The sequence below is a fragment of the Scyliorhinus torazame genome, chromosome 13 (assembly GCF_047496885.1).
Source record: "Scyliorhinus torazame isolate Kashiwa2021f chromosome 13, sScyTor2.1, whole genome shotgun sequence".
Taxonomy (NCBI): domain Eukaryota; kingdom Metazoa; phylum Chordata; class Chondrichthyes; order Carcharhiniformes; family Scyliorhinidae; genus Scyliorhinus; species Scyliorhinus torazame.
The window spans coordinates 20,652,070-20,670,273 of NC_092719.1; the positions used below are offsets into that span (position 1 = coordinate 20,652,070).

Below are 18,204 nucleotides of genomic sequence, written 5' to 3' on the forward strand. Positions count from 1 at the left end.
TATAATTATCCTAGAGCTTCAACTGCTTTCAAAACCAGGTGCTGGAACTGCACTGATTTCTCTCTCAAAAACAAAATCTATTTTTAATGGTTGTTTATTTTAAATATCTATCACAATTTAAAGAATCTCAATATCCCTTCTTTGCAAGCTGCTTGCCACTTTAGTACTGTGTGCTCCAGGGCTGTGATTGCAAGTTATGTTGATCACTTTATATTCATATTATCGCTTCTTCTCAGCATTTTAACAAATCTTGATCATGCCCGGTTGACTTCTCCAAAGATAATGTTTGACAGCTATGTCCAAGCCTTTATCTTCCCTCATAGTCAGAACATTAAAATATAGCCTTTTCAATTAATTAGAAAAATTACAACGCTCTTAACCAAATGCATCCCCCTGTAGCTCAGCTTCAAACAGGTTCACAATGGTTGATATTTTCAGTGAAAAGATAAAACATCAAATCCAAAAAGTGCTTTTTGTAATGAACTCCCACTTATTAACTAATATTTCTTTACCAACCTGAATTGCTGCACAATTATCTACATTCAATGGTGCCATTTCTCATTGCAATTTAACTTTTATCTAAACAGCCACTTGGGAATATCAGCAGGATGCAGAAATTCATATGAACGCAGGTCTGATGATTAAATAAGTTTACGGAAAGCTTCAGCATCATCTACAGTGAATATGAATCCACCATACAAGTAGATCAAAAATCTCCTCAAATCCATCTCAGAGTAAACAGGCTAGATTAATTCATCACTTTCATAGAATTTACAGTGCAGAAGGAGGCCATTCGGCCCATCGGGTCTGCGCCGGCTCTTGGAAAGAGCACCCTACCCAAGGTCAACACCTCCACCCTATCCCCATAACCCAGTAACCCCACCCAACACGAAGGGCAATTTTGGACACTAAGGGCAATCTATCATGGCCAATCCACCTAACCTGCACATCTTTGGACTGTGGGAGGAAACCGGAGGATCCGGAGGAAACCCACGCACACACGGGGAGGATGTGCAGACTCCGCACAGACAGCGACCCAAGCCGGAATCGAACCTGGGACCCTGGAGCTGTGAAGCAATTGTGCTATCCACAATGCTACCGTCCTTCTACCTTGCTTTGCAACTTCACTCTCCTTCATCCAGCTGTTAATTTCTTCAACCATTTTACTAACTTGTCAGTACAAGGGATGATGCATATTCACCTGTATTTAAATCCAGTACCATTATTAGGATTTCATAAATCTAGATGGAAAAATCTGGGGACTTGCAGTCCACCATTGTAAACTACTGCTGCAGATTGGGGTGGGGGTTACTTGTTGCATCAATCCATTTCACAATAATATGCATCAACAATTATTCTTTCATTTTCCTGATTGACTAAAGGCACTCAATTGTCCATGCTCTTTTACTATGTGATCAACAGTCTAGGCCATATTCTGCTTATCGGCCAAAAAAGTAACTTAAAGACACAAAATTTCTGTTCAATCAACTTTGTCCCTAATCAGGCTCTCAGGGTTCTGAGTAATATGTCACGCTTCAATCTTTCCTTTTGCTGAGTCAGCTTTAGATCCTGCGTGTGACTGGCTCATTGAGCTTGGGAACACAAGCAAGATCAACTACACATTGCAGAAAAACACTGACATTCACTTTGCTCCCATTTCAACAGTCAAACCTAGCTCCACTTAATGCAGGATTACAGCTCACAACCAGTAAAAAGGAAGGATGGATTTAGAATTCCCTTTTTAAAAAAGGCTACTCACCATAAAGAGCTGTCCACGTTTGGTTAATTACATCTAGACATACAGTTCCTGATCTAGAAATAGAAGCAAAAAAGAGGGATGCCTGAAACAGGTGAGATGCTAATCAATTTTTTATAACCCACAACCTTATTTAAAGACCATATCAAAACCAAGCCCAGTGGTAACTGGAATGGCCAGAGCTCTGTGCAAGCACACAGTACTGAAAATCCTAGTCTTCAAGGAACCAGAGTGGAACAGCCAATTCATTTAATGACCTGTTATGCAGAGGATTTAGGTAAACGGCCCATGACAAGAAAGGGAAGAGTGACAGTGATGGTAAAGGAGCATGGTTTTCAGGAGGATAATTAAGGCACTTCTCACTTTTCTGGATTGATTTTGACCACTTAAATAATTTGGAAAAGGCTGTCCTCAAAAATTAGTTTTAAGCAAAGTGCATCCACACAAGTCCAGAAAAAAAACACGGATGAAAAATGGTTCATATGTTAATGAAGACATTTTCCCTTAAGATTGTTAACAATGAGCAATTATTAGGCTCTCTTGATAAATCAATAAACACCTCACACTGCCTGTATTGGGAAGTCTTTGGTCCCAGGCATTTAGAAAAGGTTCAGGCATTTATTTGCAGCCACATAGAGGGAAATGACAGTTCAACTCTGGTTGGTCAAGGCATCACTATGAGGAATGATTCAGGAAATGGCTGTTCCTGAAGCTTTCGTTTAGTTGAAAAAATGCAATGACTGTCTGCAAAGGACAGGGTCCTGTGTGTGAATATATGTATCAAGGAATCATAGAATTTACATTGCAGGAGGCCATTCGGCCCCTTAAGACTGCACCGGCCCTTGGAAAGAGCACCCCACTCAAGCTGTGTGAAACTGCTAGTTTGACTTCCGGTTGCGGCTATGCGGAGCTAAGCCGCACGATTCGGCAGCTCCCGCTAGCAAGGACTTTCGGGCTCTTTAGAGCATCCCAACGGAAATTTTTTTGAAGACAACCCGTGGCGAAGAGAAGAGAGAGGTCCCCCTTCAACTTTTATGGACCAGACCAGAAGTGAAACGGCCAAAAAAGCAGCATTGGAGCAGTGGGAGAAGCGAGGGAAAAAAAGCAAAATGGCGGCGGCCGGGGACAAAGCGGAGTGTGGGCCGGAGCTGCAGGAGTTCATCAAGCGCTGCTTCGAGGAGCTGCGGAAGGAGATGCTGGCGCCTATGTTGTCGGCAATTGAAGGACTAGGGATGACCCAGAAGGCCCACGAGGTAAAGATCCAGGAGGTGCAGAAAAGAGTCAGTGAGAATGAGGACGAGATCTTGGGCCTGGCGGTGAGAGTGGAGGAGCACGAGGCGCTGCACAAGAGGTGGGCGGGAAGACTCGAAGACCTGGAGAACAGGTCGAGGAGAAAGAACCTGCGGATCCTGGGTCTCTCTGAAGGAGTGGAGGGGCCCGATGCCGGGGCATACGCGAGCACGATGCTCGAGGCGATGATGGGCGCGGAGGCCCCTTCGAGGCCGCTGGAGCTGAATGGGGCACATCGGGTGCTGGCGAGGAGGCCCAAGGCAAATGAGCCGCCAAGGGCGATGGTGGTGAGATTTCACCGTTTCACGGACAGAGAGAGGGTCCTGAAATGGGCCAACAAGGAGCGGAGCAGCAAGTGGGACAATGCAGAGATCCGAATATACCCGGATTGGAGCACAGAGGTTGCAAAGAGGAGAGCGGGTTTCAACCGGGCCAAGGCGGTGTTGCACCGGAAAGGAGTGAGATTTGGAATGCTGCAGCCAGAGCGACTGTGGGTCACGCACAAGGGTCAACACCATTATTTCGAAACGCCTGTAGAGGCGTGGACCTTCATTCAAACCGAAAAGTTGGACTCAAACTGAGGGTTTGAGAGGGTTGGGGGGGGGGGGGGGGGGGGGGGAGATGTTTGATGGTTGTTGTATATAGGGGGTCAATCACGCGCAGGAAATGTTACATGGGCTGGGGGAGAGAGACAAGAGAGACAGGAGCTGCGCCAGAGGGGGCGGGGTAGGCTTAGGAAAGCGCGGGGGTTTTTCCTGGGCTAGGGAAGAAAGGCGGGAAGGGGGATGGAGGAACGCACACGGATTGGGAGACTCCCACACGGGGAGGTCAATGGGACGGCGGGGGAAGCCGGGGTCAGCAGACTTACGGGAGTGATATGGGGGGGGGGGGGGAAAAGGGTTGCTGCTGCACTGGCCGAAAGGGAATGGGACACAGAAGAGGTGGTCGGGGCGGGGGTCTCCCGGCTGGGGGACTGGAGGGTGAGGGCGGCGCGGACACGGGACTGGCCTAGAAAAGGAGATGGCTAGTCAGCTGGGGGGGGGGCTGAGAGCCCCTCCAATCCGGCTGATAACGTGGAGCATGAGGGGCCTGAACGGGCCGGTGAAGAGGGCCCAAGTGTTCGCGCACTTAAAGGGACTGAAGGCAGACGTGGTCATGCTCCAAGAGACACATCTGAAGGTGGCGGACCAGGTCAGGTTAAGAAAGGGATGGGTAGGACAGGTATTCCATTCGGGGCTGGACGCGAAGAATAGAGGGGTGGCAATATTGGTGGGGAAGCGGGTGTCATTTGAGGCCAAGAATATCGTAGTGGATAACGGAGGGCGATATGGGATGGTGAGCGGTAAGTTGCAGGGGACGTGGGTGGTGTTGGTAAATGTATACGCCCCAAACTGGGATGATGCTGGATTCATGAAGCGCATGTTGGGGCGCATTCCGGACCTGGAGGTAGGAGGCCTGATAATGGGTGGGGACTTCAATACGGTGTTGGACCCAGCACTGGACCGTTCCAGATCGAGGACTGGAAAGAGGCCGGCGACGGCCAGATGCTTAGGGGGTTTATGGATCAGATGGGGAGAGTGGACCAGTGGAGGTTTGCCAGGCCGCAGGCCAGGGAATTTTCTTTTCTCTCCCACCTGCACAAAGCCTACTCCCGAATAGATTTTTTTGTCCTGGGCAGGGCGCTCATCCCGAAAGTGGAGGGAACTTAGTATTCGGCCATAGCCGTTTCGGACCACGCCCCGCACTGGGTGGAACTGGAGCTGGGAGAGGAGAGGGACAAACGCCCGTTGTGGCGGCTGGATGTGGGACTGCTGGCAGATGAGGTGGTGTGCGGGAAGGTGAGGGGGTGCATCGAAAGGTACTTGGAGGCCAACGACAATGGGGAGGTGCGGATGGGGCTGGTATGGGAGGCGTTGAAGGCGGTGATCAGGGGAGAGCTAATCTCCATCAGGGCTCATAGGGAGAAGACAGAGGGCATGGAAAGGGAGAGGCTAGTGGGGGAGATTTTAAGAGTGGACAGGAGATACGCAGAGGCCCCCGAGGAGGGATTACTTGGGGAAAGACAACGTCTCCAGGCGGAGTTTGATCTGTTGACCACAGGGAAGGCAGAGGCACAGTGGAGGAAGGCGCAGGGGGCGACCTATGAGTATGGGGAAAAGGCGAGCCGGATGCTGGCACACCAGCTCTGTAAGAGGATGGCAGCGAGGGAAATAGGGGGAGTCAAGGATGGAAGGGGAGCCACGGTGCGGAGTGCGACAAAAATAAATGAGGTATTCAAGGCCTTCTATGAGGAGCTGTACAGATCCCAGCCCCCAGCGGGGGAAAGAGGGGATGAGACGATTCCTAGACCAACTGAGATTCCCGAGGGTGGAGGAGCAAGAGGTGGCTGGTTTTGGGGCACCAATTGGGTTGGACGAGCTGAGCAAGGGTTTGGGAAGCATGCAGGCGGGGAAGGCCCCGGGACCGGACGGGTTCCCAGTGGAGTTCTACAGGAGGTACGTAGACCTGTTGGCCCCGCTACTAGTGAGGACCTTTGATGAGGCAAGAGAGGAAGGGACCCTACCCCCGACAATGTCGGAGGCGATGATTTCTTTGATCCTAAAGCGGGTCAAGGACCCACTGCAATGTGGATCGTACAGGCCGATCTCGCTCCTCAACGTGGATGCTAAGTTGCTGGCAAAAGTGCTGGCTACGAGGATAGAGGACTGTGTCCCGGGGTGATCCACGAGGACCAGACGGGATTTGTAAAGGGCAGGCAACTAAACACCAATGTGCGGCGGCTCTTAAATGTGATAATGATGCCATCGGAGGAGGGAGAGGCGGAGATAGTGGCAGCTATGGACGCGGAGAAGGCCTTTGACCAAGTAGAGTGGGAGTACCTCTGGGAAGTGCTGCGTAGGTTTGGGTTCGGGGGAGGGTTTATCAGTTGGGTTAAGCTCCTTTACAGAGCCCCGGTGGAGAGTGTAGTGACGGACCGGCGGAGGTCGGAGTACTTTCAGCTGTACCGAGGGACGAGGCAGGGGTGCCCCCTGTCCCCCGTTGTTTGCATTGGCGATCGAACCCTTGGCCATGTCATTGAGGGAGTCTAGGAAATGGAGGGGGGTGGTCCGAGGGGGACAAGAGCATCGGGTGTCGCTTTATGCGGATGACCTGTTGCTGTATGTGGCGGATCCAGTGGAGGGGATGGTGGAGGTCATGCAGACTCTAAGGGAGTTTGGGGATTTTTCAGGCTATAAGCTCAATGTAGGGAAGGGTGAGCTTTTTGTAGTACAGGCAGGGGACCAAGAAAGGGGGATAGGGGATCTACCGCTGAGGAAGGCGGAGGGGAGCTTTCGGTACCTGGGGATCCAGATAGCCAGGAGTTGAGGGCCCTACATAAACTGAATCTGACGAGGTTGGTGGAGCAGATGGAGGAGGACTTCAAAAGATGGGACATGTTACCGCTCTCGCTAGCGGGTAGAGGGCAGTCGGTCAAAATGGTGGTCCTTCCGAGGTTTCTTTTTGTGTTTCAGTGCCTTCCCATCGTGATCACCAAAGCCTTTTTTAAGAGAGTAGGTAGGAGTATTATGGGGTTTGTGTGGGCGAATAGGACCCCGAGGGTAAGGAGAGGGTTCCTGGAACGCAGTAGGGACCGAGGAGGGTTGGCGCTGCCAAACCTAGGGTGCTACTACTGGGCAGCAAATGTGGCGATGATCCGCAAATGGGTGATGGAGGGAGAGGGGGTGGCATGGAAGAGGGTGGAGATGGCGTCCTGTAAAGGAACAAGACTGGGGGCGTTGGTGACGGCACCGCTGCCGCTCCCGCCGTCAAAGTGTACCACGAGCCCGGTGGTGGCGACAACGCTAAGGATCTGGGGCCAGTGAAGACGGCACAGGGGTGCAATGGGAGCCTCGGTGTGGTCCCCGATCAGGGGTAACCACCGGTTTGTCCCGGGGAGGATGGACGGGGGGTTTCAGAGCTGGCATCGGGCGGGGATTAGAAGAATGGGGGACCTGTTCATTAATGGGACGTTTGCGAGCCTAGGGGCACTGGAGGAGAGGTTTGAGATACCCCCGGGAAATGCTTTTAGATACATGCAGGTGAGGGAGTTTGTGAGGCGACAGGTGAGGGAATTCCCGTTGCTCCCGGCACAAGAAATTCAAGACAGGGTGATCTCGGGTGTATGGGCCGGGGAGGCAAGGTGTCGGCAATATACCAGGAGATGAAAGAAGAGTGGAAAGCGCTGGTAGAGGAGCTGAAGGGTAAATGGGAGGAGGAGCTGGGGGAGGAGATTGAGGAGGGGTTATGGGCTGATGCCTAGGTAGGGTTAATTCCTCCTCCTCGTGTGCCAGGCTCAGCCTGATACAATTTAAGGTGGTTCATAGAGCGCACTTGAGGGGGGCGAGGTCGAGTCGGTTCTTTGGGGTAGAGGACAGATGTGGAAGGTGCTCAGGGAGTCCGGCGAACCATGTCCATATGTTTTGGTCATGCCCGGCACTGGAGGGGTTCTGGAGAGGAGTGGCGGGAGCAATATCTCAGGTGGTGAAAGTCCGGGTCAAGCCAAGCTGGGGGCCAGCAATATTTGGAGTAGTGGACGAGCCGGAGTGCAGGAGGAGAAAGAGGCCGGCATTCTGGCCTTTGCGTCCCTAGTAGCCCGGCGAAGGATCTTGCTAATGTGGAAGGAAGCGAAGCCCCCCAGCGTGGAGGCCTGGATAAACGACATGGCTGGGTTCATTAAGCTGGAGAGGATAAAGTTTGCCTTGAGAGGGTCTGTGCAGGGGTTCTACAGGCGGTGGCAACCGTTCCTAGACTATCTCGCGGAGCGTTAGAGGAAGGTCGGTCAGCAGCAGCAGCAACCCAGGGGGGGGGGGGGGGGGGGGGGGGGGGGGGGGGGCAGGTGGATGAGCAAGAGAAAACATGAAGGATTTGGGAAACTGGCACGTGCGGGAGAGAGCCAGTGTACAAAGCTATGTAACATATCGTTTTACCATGTATATATCTTGCTATGTGCGATTTCTTGCTATTTTGTTACAAGGGTGGGGGGGGGTATTGTTTGTAAGGGTGAAAAATTGTGTTAAAAAACTTTAATAAATATATATTTTTTTGAAAAAGAAACTGCTAGCTTTACCTATTGCTCAAATCTTTGAGACACCTCACCCTTCCAGGGTAATCTGAGGTAGGCAGAGACGTTTCAGAACCGAAGTGGCAGCCTTCGGCCCATTCATGATTTTGCTCGAAATACAGCGAGCAATGGTCGGATTGGGGTAGCCATTATCCCACAGGATGCCTTTGATGTGCCCTATTTCAGCATCAAGCTTGCATGGTTAGCAAATGGCTCTGGTCCCATAAGCCATTATTATAGCACGTGGAATTGTAGGAATCCAATGCGTTTATTGCCTAGTGAAGTCAGGTTTGTGTCAGGCAGCGATAGAGAACCCATTGGCAGATTTCTCAATCAGCATGCTGAAGGCTGTTCCATTTCTTTTCTTTTTTAAAAAAGTATTAAAAATCCCACAATATCAAGATTTACACAACACAAAAAGAAAAAAAAGCAACAGAACTTGAACAGCAATCACATCAACAGCATATATATCAGGTCGTCTTCGTGATCGTCTTACTTAGTGGTATACATAGTTACACAGAAAACATTTTATTTATATTTATCGTGATGGGAAGAGTCATGCTCCTCCCCAGTTACTGGTTACAAACAGGTCCTCAAAAAGGTTGGTAAAGCTTCTCCACGTGTTGTGGAATCACACCTCAGAGATCAGCGAGATGAAGGCCAGGCATCTGCCCCTTTGCCCGTGAAGGACTCTGGAAACTCTGACACCCCAAAGACTGCCACAAGCGGACATGGCTCCATCTAAACCCCACAACTCTGGACATGGCCTCAAAGAAGGCTGTCCAGAATCCATCGAGTCTGGGGCAGGACCAGAACATGTGGGTTTGGTTGGCCAGGCCCCCCTAACCCCGCTCACACCTGTCCTCCACCTCCAGGAAGAATCTGTGCATCCTTTTCTTGGTTAGGGACACACTGAGCTGCACAAGGCATAACCCTCAAAACCCGGCGCATTAGACCTCTTCGTTATGAGCAGGGCGCTAATTCCGAGGGTGGAGGCACGGAGCATTCAGCCATAGCCATCTCAGACCATGCCCCGCATTGGGTGGAGCTGGAGCTAGGGGAGGAGAGGGACCAGCCCCCGCTGTGGCGCCTGGATGTGGGCTTGCTGGCAGATGAGGTGGTGAGCGGGCGGATCCGGGGGTGCATTGAAAGCTATCTAGAGGCTAACGATAATGGGGAGGTGCAGGTGGGGGTGGTCTGGGAGGCGCTGAAGGCAGTGATTAGGGGAGAGCTAATCTCCACTAGGGTCCACAAGGAGAAGGAGGAGAGGAGAGAGAGGGAGGGATCGGTGGGGGAGATGTTAAGGGTGGATAGGAGGTATGCAGAGGTCCCCAAGGAGGGACTACTCAAGGAGCGACGAATCCTCCAGGCCGAGTTCGACCGGTTGACCACCAAGAAGGCAGAGGTGCAGTGGAGGAAAGCGCAAGGGGCGGTGTACGAGTTCGGGGAGAAGGCCAGCCGGATGTTGGCACACCAGCTTCGGAAGCGGGAGGCAGAGAGGGAGATTGGGGGAGTTAGGGATAAAGGGGGGGAACACGGTGCGGAGTGCGGTGGGAATAAATGGGGTATTTAGAGACTTTTATGAGGGGCTGTATAGGTCTGAGCCCCCGATGGAGGAGAGGGGGGGGGGGGGGGGCGATTTTTGGATCGACTCAGGCTCCCGAGGGTGGAGATGGAGCAGGAGGCTGGGCTTGGGGCACCGGTAGGGCTGGAGGAGCTGACTAAGGGGTTGGGGAGTATGCAGGCGGGGAAGGCACCGGGCCAGATGGGTTCCCGGTGGAGTTTTACCGGAAGTACATGGATCTGCTGGGCCCTATATTAGTGAGGACTTTCAATGAGGCGAGGGAGGGGGGGCCCCTAGCCCCGACGATGTCCAGGGCGCTGATTTTGAAGCGGGACAAGGACCCATTACAGTGTGGGTCGTATTGGCCAATCTCTCTCCTCAACGTGGATGCAAAGTTGTTAGCGAAGGTGTTGGCTACCAGAATTGAGGACTGTGTCCCGGGGGTGATTCACGAGGACCAGACGGGTTTTGTTAAGGGAAGGCAGTTGAATACCAATGTGCGGAGGCTCCTAAACGTAATCATGATGCCTACAGTGGAGGAGGCGGCGGAGATAGTGGCGGTGATGGACACGGAGAAGGCCTTCGATAGGGTGGAGTGGGGGTATCTCTGCGAAGTGTTGAAGAAGTTTGGGTTCAGGGAGGGGTTCATTAGTTGGGTTAGGGTACTTTACAAAGCCCCGGTGGCGAATGTGGCCACGAATCGGAGGAGGTCGGAATACTTTCGGCTGTACCGGGGGACGAGGCAGGGGTGCCCCCGATCCCCCTTGCTATTTGCATTGGCAATTGAGCCTTTGGCTACGGCTCTAAGGGAGTCCAGGAACTGGAGGGGGCTGGTCCGGGGACACACACCGGGTTTCGTTGCATGCCGATGACCTGTTACTGTATGTGGCGGACCCAGTGGGGGGGATGCCCGAGGTGATGCAGATCCTCAGGAAGTTTGGGGACTTTTCCGAGTACAAGCTCAACGTGGGGAAGAGCGAGCTCTTCGTGGTACACCCAGGGAACCAGGGAAGGGGGATAGACGAGCTTCCACTGAAGAGGGCGGAAAGGAGTTTTCGGTATCTGGGGATCCAGGTGGCCAGGAGCTGGGGGCCCCGACATAAGCTCAACTTGACGAGGCTGGTGGAGCAGATGGAGGAGGAGTTTAAAAGGTGGGATATGCTGCCACTCTCCTTGGCGGGTAGGTTACAGTCGATGAAGATGACGGTGCTCCCAAGGTTCCTTTTTATATTCCAGTTCCTCCCCATCCTGATCCCCAAGGCCTTTTTTAAGCGGGTCAGTAGGAGTATCATGGGATTCGTGTGGGCGAAAAAGACCCCGAGGGTGAGAAGGATGTTTCTGGAGCGGAGTAGGGACAGAGGAGGGTTAGCGTTACCTAATCTGTGAGGAGATGCCGGCATTGGACTGGGGTGAGCACGGTAAGAAGTCTTACAACACCAGGTTAAAGTCCAACAGGTTTGTTTCGATATCACTAGCTTTCGGAGCACTGCTCCTTCCTCAGGTGAATGAAGAGGTAGATTCCAGAAACATATATCGACAAATTCAAAGATGCAAGACAATTCTTAGAATGCGAGCATTTGCAGTTAATTAAGTCTTTACAGATCCAGAGATAGGGGTAACCCCAGGTTAAAGAGGTGTGAATTGTTTCAAGCCAGGACAGTTGGTAGGATTTCGCAAGCCCAGAGCAGATGGTGGGGGATGAATGTAATGCGACATGAATCCCAGGTCCCAGTTGAGGCCGCACTAGTGTGCTGTAAACACTTAATTAACTGCAAATGCTCGCATTCTAAGCATTGTCTTGCATCTTTGAATTTGTCTATATATATATATATGTTTCTGGAATCTACCTCTTCATTCACCTGAGGAAGGAGCAGTGCTCCAAAAGCTAGTGATATCGAAACAAACCTGTTGGACTTTAACCTGGTGTTGGAAGACTTCTTACTGTAATCTGTGTGGGTATTACTGGGCTGCCAATGTGGCGATGATACACAAGTGGGTAATGGAGGGGGATGGGGCAGCGTGGAAGAGGCTGGAGATGGCGTCCTGTGTAGGCACGAGTCTGGGAGTGCTGGTGACAGCACCGCTGCCGCTCCCGCTGACTAGGTACACCACGAGTCCGGTGGTGGTGGCGACTTTGAAAATTTGGGGGCAGTGGAGGTGCTACAGGGGTGAGGTAGAGGCTTCGGTTTGGTCCCCAATCCAGGAGAACCATCGGTTCGTCCCGGGGAGAATGGATGGAGGGTTCCTGAGCTGACACAGGGCAGGAATTAGAAGGATGGGGGACCTGTTTTTAGATGGGATGTTTGTGAGCCTTGGGGCGCTGGAGGAAAAATTTGGGCTTCCCCCCGGAAATGCCTTCAGGTACATGAGTTTGTAACCCGAGAAGGCGCCAAACTCTTCAAGGAGTTCCACTATCTTTCCCATGCTGGCCACAGGCTTCTACATGTAGAGGAGGTCATCTGTATAGAGTGAAACTCTGTGCTCCTGGCCCCCTCTCCAAATGCCGGTAGAAGCTGATGGACTGTTCTTCCCACTTGCACTTTTCACTCACCTCAGGATCCACTCCTTAACCGAGTATTTGTGGAGCCTCACAATCATCGCCCGCAGTGGTTCCCCAGTCTTGGGTTGTTGTTAAAGCGACCTGTGGGCCTGGTCTACCCCCCTGGGAGCTTGGCAAAGCCCTCCTCGCCAACCAGCTTCTTGAGCATCGCTGCAACATACTCGTGGGGTTCCTCCCCTCCATGCCCTCCAGTAGCCGAAGGATCCACAAGTTTTGCCAACGTGATCTCGTTTCCTGGCGGTTGACTTTTTCCCGCCACACTGAGTCCTGACCAGCCTTGCCGCCTCAGCTTTGAGTGCCGCAATCCGATCACCCTGATCCGTGGCGGCTTTCTCGAGGTCTTGTGATGCTGTCTCTTGGGCCTCAAGCCTCTGCTCCATTTTGTCCATAGCCTCCTTCAAAAGGGCTGTCACGGCCTCCAATGCCACCCCTACGGCTGCCATAGGTCCTCCTTCATTACCTCCGTGTTTCTGGAACTCTGGGATGATGAAACACATCATTTTTTCTATCAGTACCTGGGTCCCCACTGGAAATTGTGGGGTTGGCCTTCGCTGGTTCCATGTACATTTGGTGCACGTTTCTTGGGGTTAACGGGCCTCAATCAAAATTCTCAGACAAGAGCCATCTTTTGTGACTGCTCAGCTCATGGCCGCCACTGAAAGCACGGACAGCTCCATTTCAACAGTGAATTGGTGTGTAAGGAAATTCTTAATTGAAGCAGAAGATTCGCATATAGCAAACATATCAATTACATCGCAGAAATATGCAAGAGGTAGAAGGTTAGGTTTCATTCCATCAAAGACGTGTTTTTCATGGAAACTGCTGAAGATATTTGAGGGAGCTACGCCTACAGGTGTATTATTAAAACTGAACTCATGAGCCCAGCAATTCATCCAGTTAAGTTTAATGTATACAGAGTCATACAATGACAGTGTGTTTAGATCACCATGGTATAATGATAGTGAAAACATCTATGGATTCCTTAAAAAGTATTTTGATGAATAGGCTAGCAAGGTCAAAAGAGCGCTTTTAACACAGCATTGCTGGGGCAGCACGGTGGCATAGTGGTTACCACTGCTACCTCACAGCGCCAAGGACCCAGGATTGATCCCGGGCCACTGTCTGTGGAGTTTGCACAGTCCTCCCCGTGTCTGCATGGGTCTCACCCCCGCAATCCAAAAAGATGTGCAGGGTAGGCCATGCTAAACTGCCCGTATTTTGGAAAAAATATTTGGGTACTCTAAATTAAATAAATAAAAATACAGCATTGCTGTCAATACGAAAGTCATCTAGCCATATGGTCTTCGCAAAGAAAATGACTGTTATGTGGAAACCGGATTAGAACTAGTTGTTGCAACTTTCCCAACCATTCTGCCAATTTACCTTGTGCAAAACCAGTCAGACAAGATAGGGTGTAAAAGGACATCTTTTTCATGTGCCTTGGGGAGCCCATAGATACACAGACGCAATCAGCCCTGAAAATGAATACCATCACATAAACTATCTAGCAACTTGTTACTTTTGCACCCGCCTTGTTTTGGCAACTTCTCGAGCAGGGCTGTCCATTCATGCTTAGTGGCAGGTCTAATAGATAAGAATTTGATCTAATTTAGAATGGGGTGCATTTTGTTGATAGTTTCCATGGCAATTCTTCTACCAGAGTGCACTTGCCAACTGATCAGCATTCCTTTCTATAATACAAGTTGTTGTTCCCTTTGCAATTGGTATTGTTACGAATTCTGTCCTGATGAGTGGAGGGTGCAAAGTTTCAATAGCATGACTTTTTTTTCAGCAATACTAAATTCTGTACTACCAAACAATCAGAAGTCATCTTGTTTGTTAAGTTGGATAATTCATTGACATGGGGAAGCAACGCACATTATTTTACGGTACATGACAATAAACTGCACTGTCTAAGCGGAGTGAGTTCAATCATGACTGTTCATCTGTATGTTCAACAGATAGCTCATCCTCATTTTAATCAAGAGTTTTTACAGTCTGCAATTGAGCCACCAGAGAACACAAGAAAGAAGTGAATCTCCAAATTAGGTCATAAGAAAGGGAGATACATTTCTGGGTTATGTTTTCTACAAATAGAAGTAAGGTAGTGCAAGTCTAATCCCATAAAAGCAAGATGCTCAGACTGCTTATAGGAGTAATTCATGCCACTGAGCTGGACATAACATCTTAGGATAAGATCCTACACTTGTATTGGAAAAACAAAACAAAATCCCCCCCCCCCCCCCCCCCACCCATACAATCTCCATTTCACCAAATGGAAATTCTGGTTATATTTGAATACACCAACTAATAACCCACCATTTTGTTTAATTATCCAAATGGAAGAAATCAAATCTCTATTCTTTCTTGCCATAAATTGATGCCAAAATACTTTCGTGTCTGTCCCCAACCGTGCCTCTTCCAAAGGCAGCAGCGCCATGCAGATGTGTAATCCCAGAGCCGCCACCTTCTTGTAATTTCATGTGGGTGCCTAATCACTCACGTGACAATTTATTCTAAGTGTACAATAAAATAAATTTTGCTGAAAGGGACAAAGAGGTGGTAATTTGATGCGCTTAGATAAAGATAAGTAGACCATGATAATGCAACATCCCCTCCAACCCAACCCATAACAATGTAATTTCTTGAAGCTAATAGTCACGGTCAGGTGAGTCGACCCATCCACTCCATTCCCTACTTCCTCATCCCAAAACATTCCCATAAGGTGCTGCAGGGGAAAAAAAAAAAGTTACTTACGCTTCATCAATGTTCGGATGGAAGATTTTATTCATGAATCCTGTAAATAAATGAAGAAGAAAAAAAAGTCACTTTTACCAAAATGGAAAAACAGTAACATTTGGAATATGTGAGAACAATTTCTGCTCCTTTTTGGGACAGATGGTGAGAGAATCCAAGCATTTTACAAGATTAAAAAAATGGCATAGTTGCCAAGAAACGAGAAAACATTTTACATGACGGACTGTATGGGGCTTTGGGTTTCTGTTGTAGCTGTCGTGCTAGTTTGACTTAGACTAGCCTCAAGTCATTATTATAGTGTGCGTTTTGTGCAGTTACCATGATTAATTCTGTTCATCATTTTTGCAATATTGCTTCCCCAACCGAATTTCACCATTTAAGGTTTACCTACTGAAAGACAATCAGAGGTCATACTTCTTCGTTGCTTATGCAAAGATCATTTGTCTCGAAAATCGGAGGGTGGTAAACTGCATTGTGTAAACCGAACAGATGAAGCCAGGAACCTTGTGTTGATTCATCCCATTGCTTTCAACATGCTTCAATATTAAACCCAGCACGGTGATGGACTTATTTTATGCTGGAGCATACTTGGAACTCAGTTAAATGTTTAAACTGGAAATCAGAGGGTGCTTTAAGAAGAATGAAATACTTATTTCACCAACCCAGCAGCACCATTCAAACAGAACTGCAGTGGTTTCACAACCTTTCAATCAGGATTCCTCGTCACATTTGAGGAAAAGACAAAGGCATCAACACTACAAATATCAGACTGTGGTACTAAATGGTGGTTGTTGTGTCACCAGGGAAGACCTTATTCTGCCTCCAACTATATTCTCCAAGCTGAAGGGCAAGAACAACCCGATCACCAAAATGAATGCAACTTTCAACAGCATCACCATTTCTTGTTCCCTTCTGCCCTGAAGGGACTGGATCACACTAGTATGCGAATGAGCACTATCCGACAAAGAGGTAAGGAATCATATCACAACACAAGTGCCAGCAAATTATTTGCTCTAAGGGAAGTGCTCGGAGGTAGATTTCGACCTGTTGCTGGACAGTGCGAGCCTGATCACATCCTTAACTGGCACTACGAGACGCTCCTTTTCCAGCAGACAGGAAACCCAAGCCAGAGCAACTGGAACAAACCAACTGATGCCCAGGCCGAGATCAACTCTCACAACACAATTGGAGAACAAACTAAAAATCTTTCAAATGACATGGCTCATTTCTACAATCAGATGCGTATAACTTGCCTCATCACATGACCGGAACATTCCAAATTCCTTACATTTTAGGTAGGCAAGTTTGAGAGCCATTGCCAACACAGTAAGATCCCACAAATAGCAACAAGATGAATTGTCAGTTTTCAGTGACGGTGTTGGTTGAGGAAATGCTAGATTTGTCACATGTACCGAGGTACAGTGAATAGTATTGTTCTGCGCACAGTCCAGGCAGATCGCTCCATACATGAAAACATAGAACATACGATAAATACTTGAGGATACATAATGAAAATACACAAACTTAGACATTGGATGAAATATAGGGCATGTAGTGCTACAACTGTAGAGAAGATGTGTAGAAAGATCAGTTCAGTCCATAAGAGAGTCACTCAGGAATTTGATAACAGCGGGGAAGAAGCAGTTTTTGATTCTATTGTTGCGTGTTATCAAAGTTTTCTATCTTCTGCCCGATGGAAGAGGTTGGAAAAGAGAATAGCCGGGTGGGAGAGGTCTTTGATTATGCTGCTCGCTTAGCCAGGACACTGCGATGGATATCTATTGCGCTCATTCATATGTGGTATTGGGATTATTAACATACATCTGAACAAGCACACAGGAACCCATTTATACTTTCTGTCCAAAGGGTAGCACTCATTGAAACAGTGCTGGAGGCCACAACTTCCAACTGAGGCAAGAGTGCCATCAACAGAGGCAAACTTAAACTATAACAGAGTTGGTATCAATGAACACCAGGCAGTGCCTGCTACCACAGACTGATGCAAAGCAAATTTTGAAAGAAAAGCTATATACCCTATGGCAGACGGTTTGTGAAGGAGTTAAAGCTCTGAAATGGTCCCAATCTGTTCATCTTCATAATTACTGCATGGAGAGACAATTATTACATCCCTTTTCCCAAATGCAGGTCTGACAGTTCTCCACTACTTCTCTGGACAAACTATCCAAAAGAAATTAATGAGTATGTGTTCCATTCATCAATTACAACCCCTGGTAGCTCCAAGAATATTGAAAAAGCACGAATTGACCATTTGGTCCTTTGAGTCTACTCTGTTATTCAATAAGATCATGGATGATCCATCCACCTCAACTCTTTTCCACCTACACCAATAATCCCAGATTCTCCTCATGCCCCAAAATATATCAATCTCAGTCTTGAATATATTCAATAACTTTGTTTCCACAGACCTCTGGGGTAAGCAATTTTAAAGATTCATAATCCTGTGTGAAGAAATTTATTCTCATTTCAGTTCTAAACAGTTTATCCTGAGACTATACTCCTAGTTCTAAACTCCACTGTTGGGGAAACAGCCTTTCAGCATATACCCCTCCAAATTCTCCAGGAATTTTATACATTTCATGAGATCAGCTCTCATTTTGAACTCAAAAGAATTTGAACGGCAAAATAATTATTCCTTGGGCAAGACCACCAAAACTGAACAAAATACAGTGTGGTCTCATGAAAGCCCTGAGAAATCCCAACAAGACTTCTTCACTCCTATCAGTCCAATCCCTTTTTAATAAAGTAATTGCCTTCCAAATTGCTTACTGTAACTGCATGTTGATCTTGCGTGTTTGTGTACAGACACAATAATCCCTCCGAATACTGACTCTGGTTAGTCTCGAATAGTGTTTTTCTAGTCTGACCAGGATGCATAGTTTCTACTGATTCAGGATACTTTTAACTTCACTCCAGAAACCCAAACACTATTATCACCAAAATGACGATTATACACAATTGCAGGTCCAAGTTAATTTATGAAAGGTTTAGCTTAATGCCCAGTGAAACTATAGAATATGCCCCTATAAACATAGGTTTTAATAGCAGTATGGGTGATTACAGGTCTGTCACTGATAAGGTGATTAAGAACATCAAACTTGCAGCATATCGCACAACACTGAAGCATATTCTTGTTATAGAAAATTGGTAACCAACCC

General features: G+C 48.6%; 1 protein-coding gene across 1 annotated transcript in view; it reads right to left on the reverse strand.

The window, feature by feature from the left end:
- Positions 1–18,204, reverse strand: part of ube2h (ubiquitin-conjugating enzyme E2H (UBC8 homolog, yeast)) — a 172,769-nt gene that overhangs the window by 11,824 nt on the left and 142,741 nt on the right. Inside the window, exons 4-5 of the mRNA XM_072471139.1 lie at positions 15,029–15,068; positions 1,760–1,812 (exon numbers count right to left, since the gene is read on the reverse strand). Coding sequence (XP_072327240.1) covers positions 1,760–1,812; positions 15,029–15,068 — 93 coding nt within the window. The remainder of the gene's footprint in view (positions 1–1,759; positions 1,813–15,028; positions 15,069–18,204) is intronic.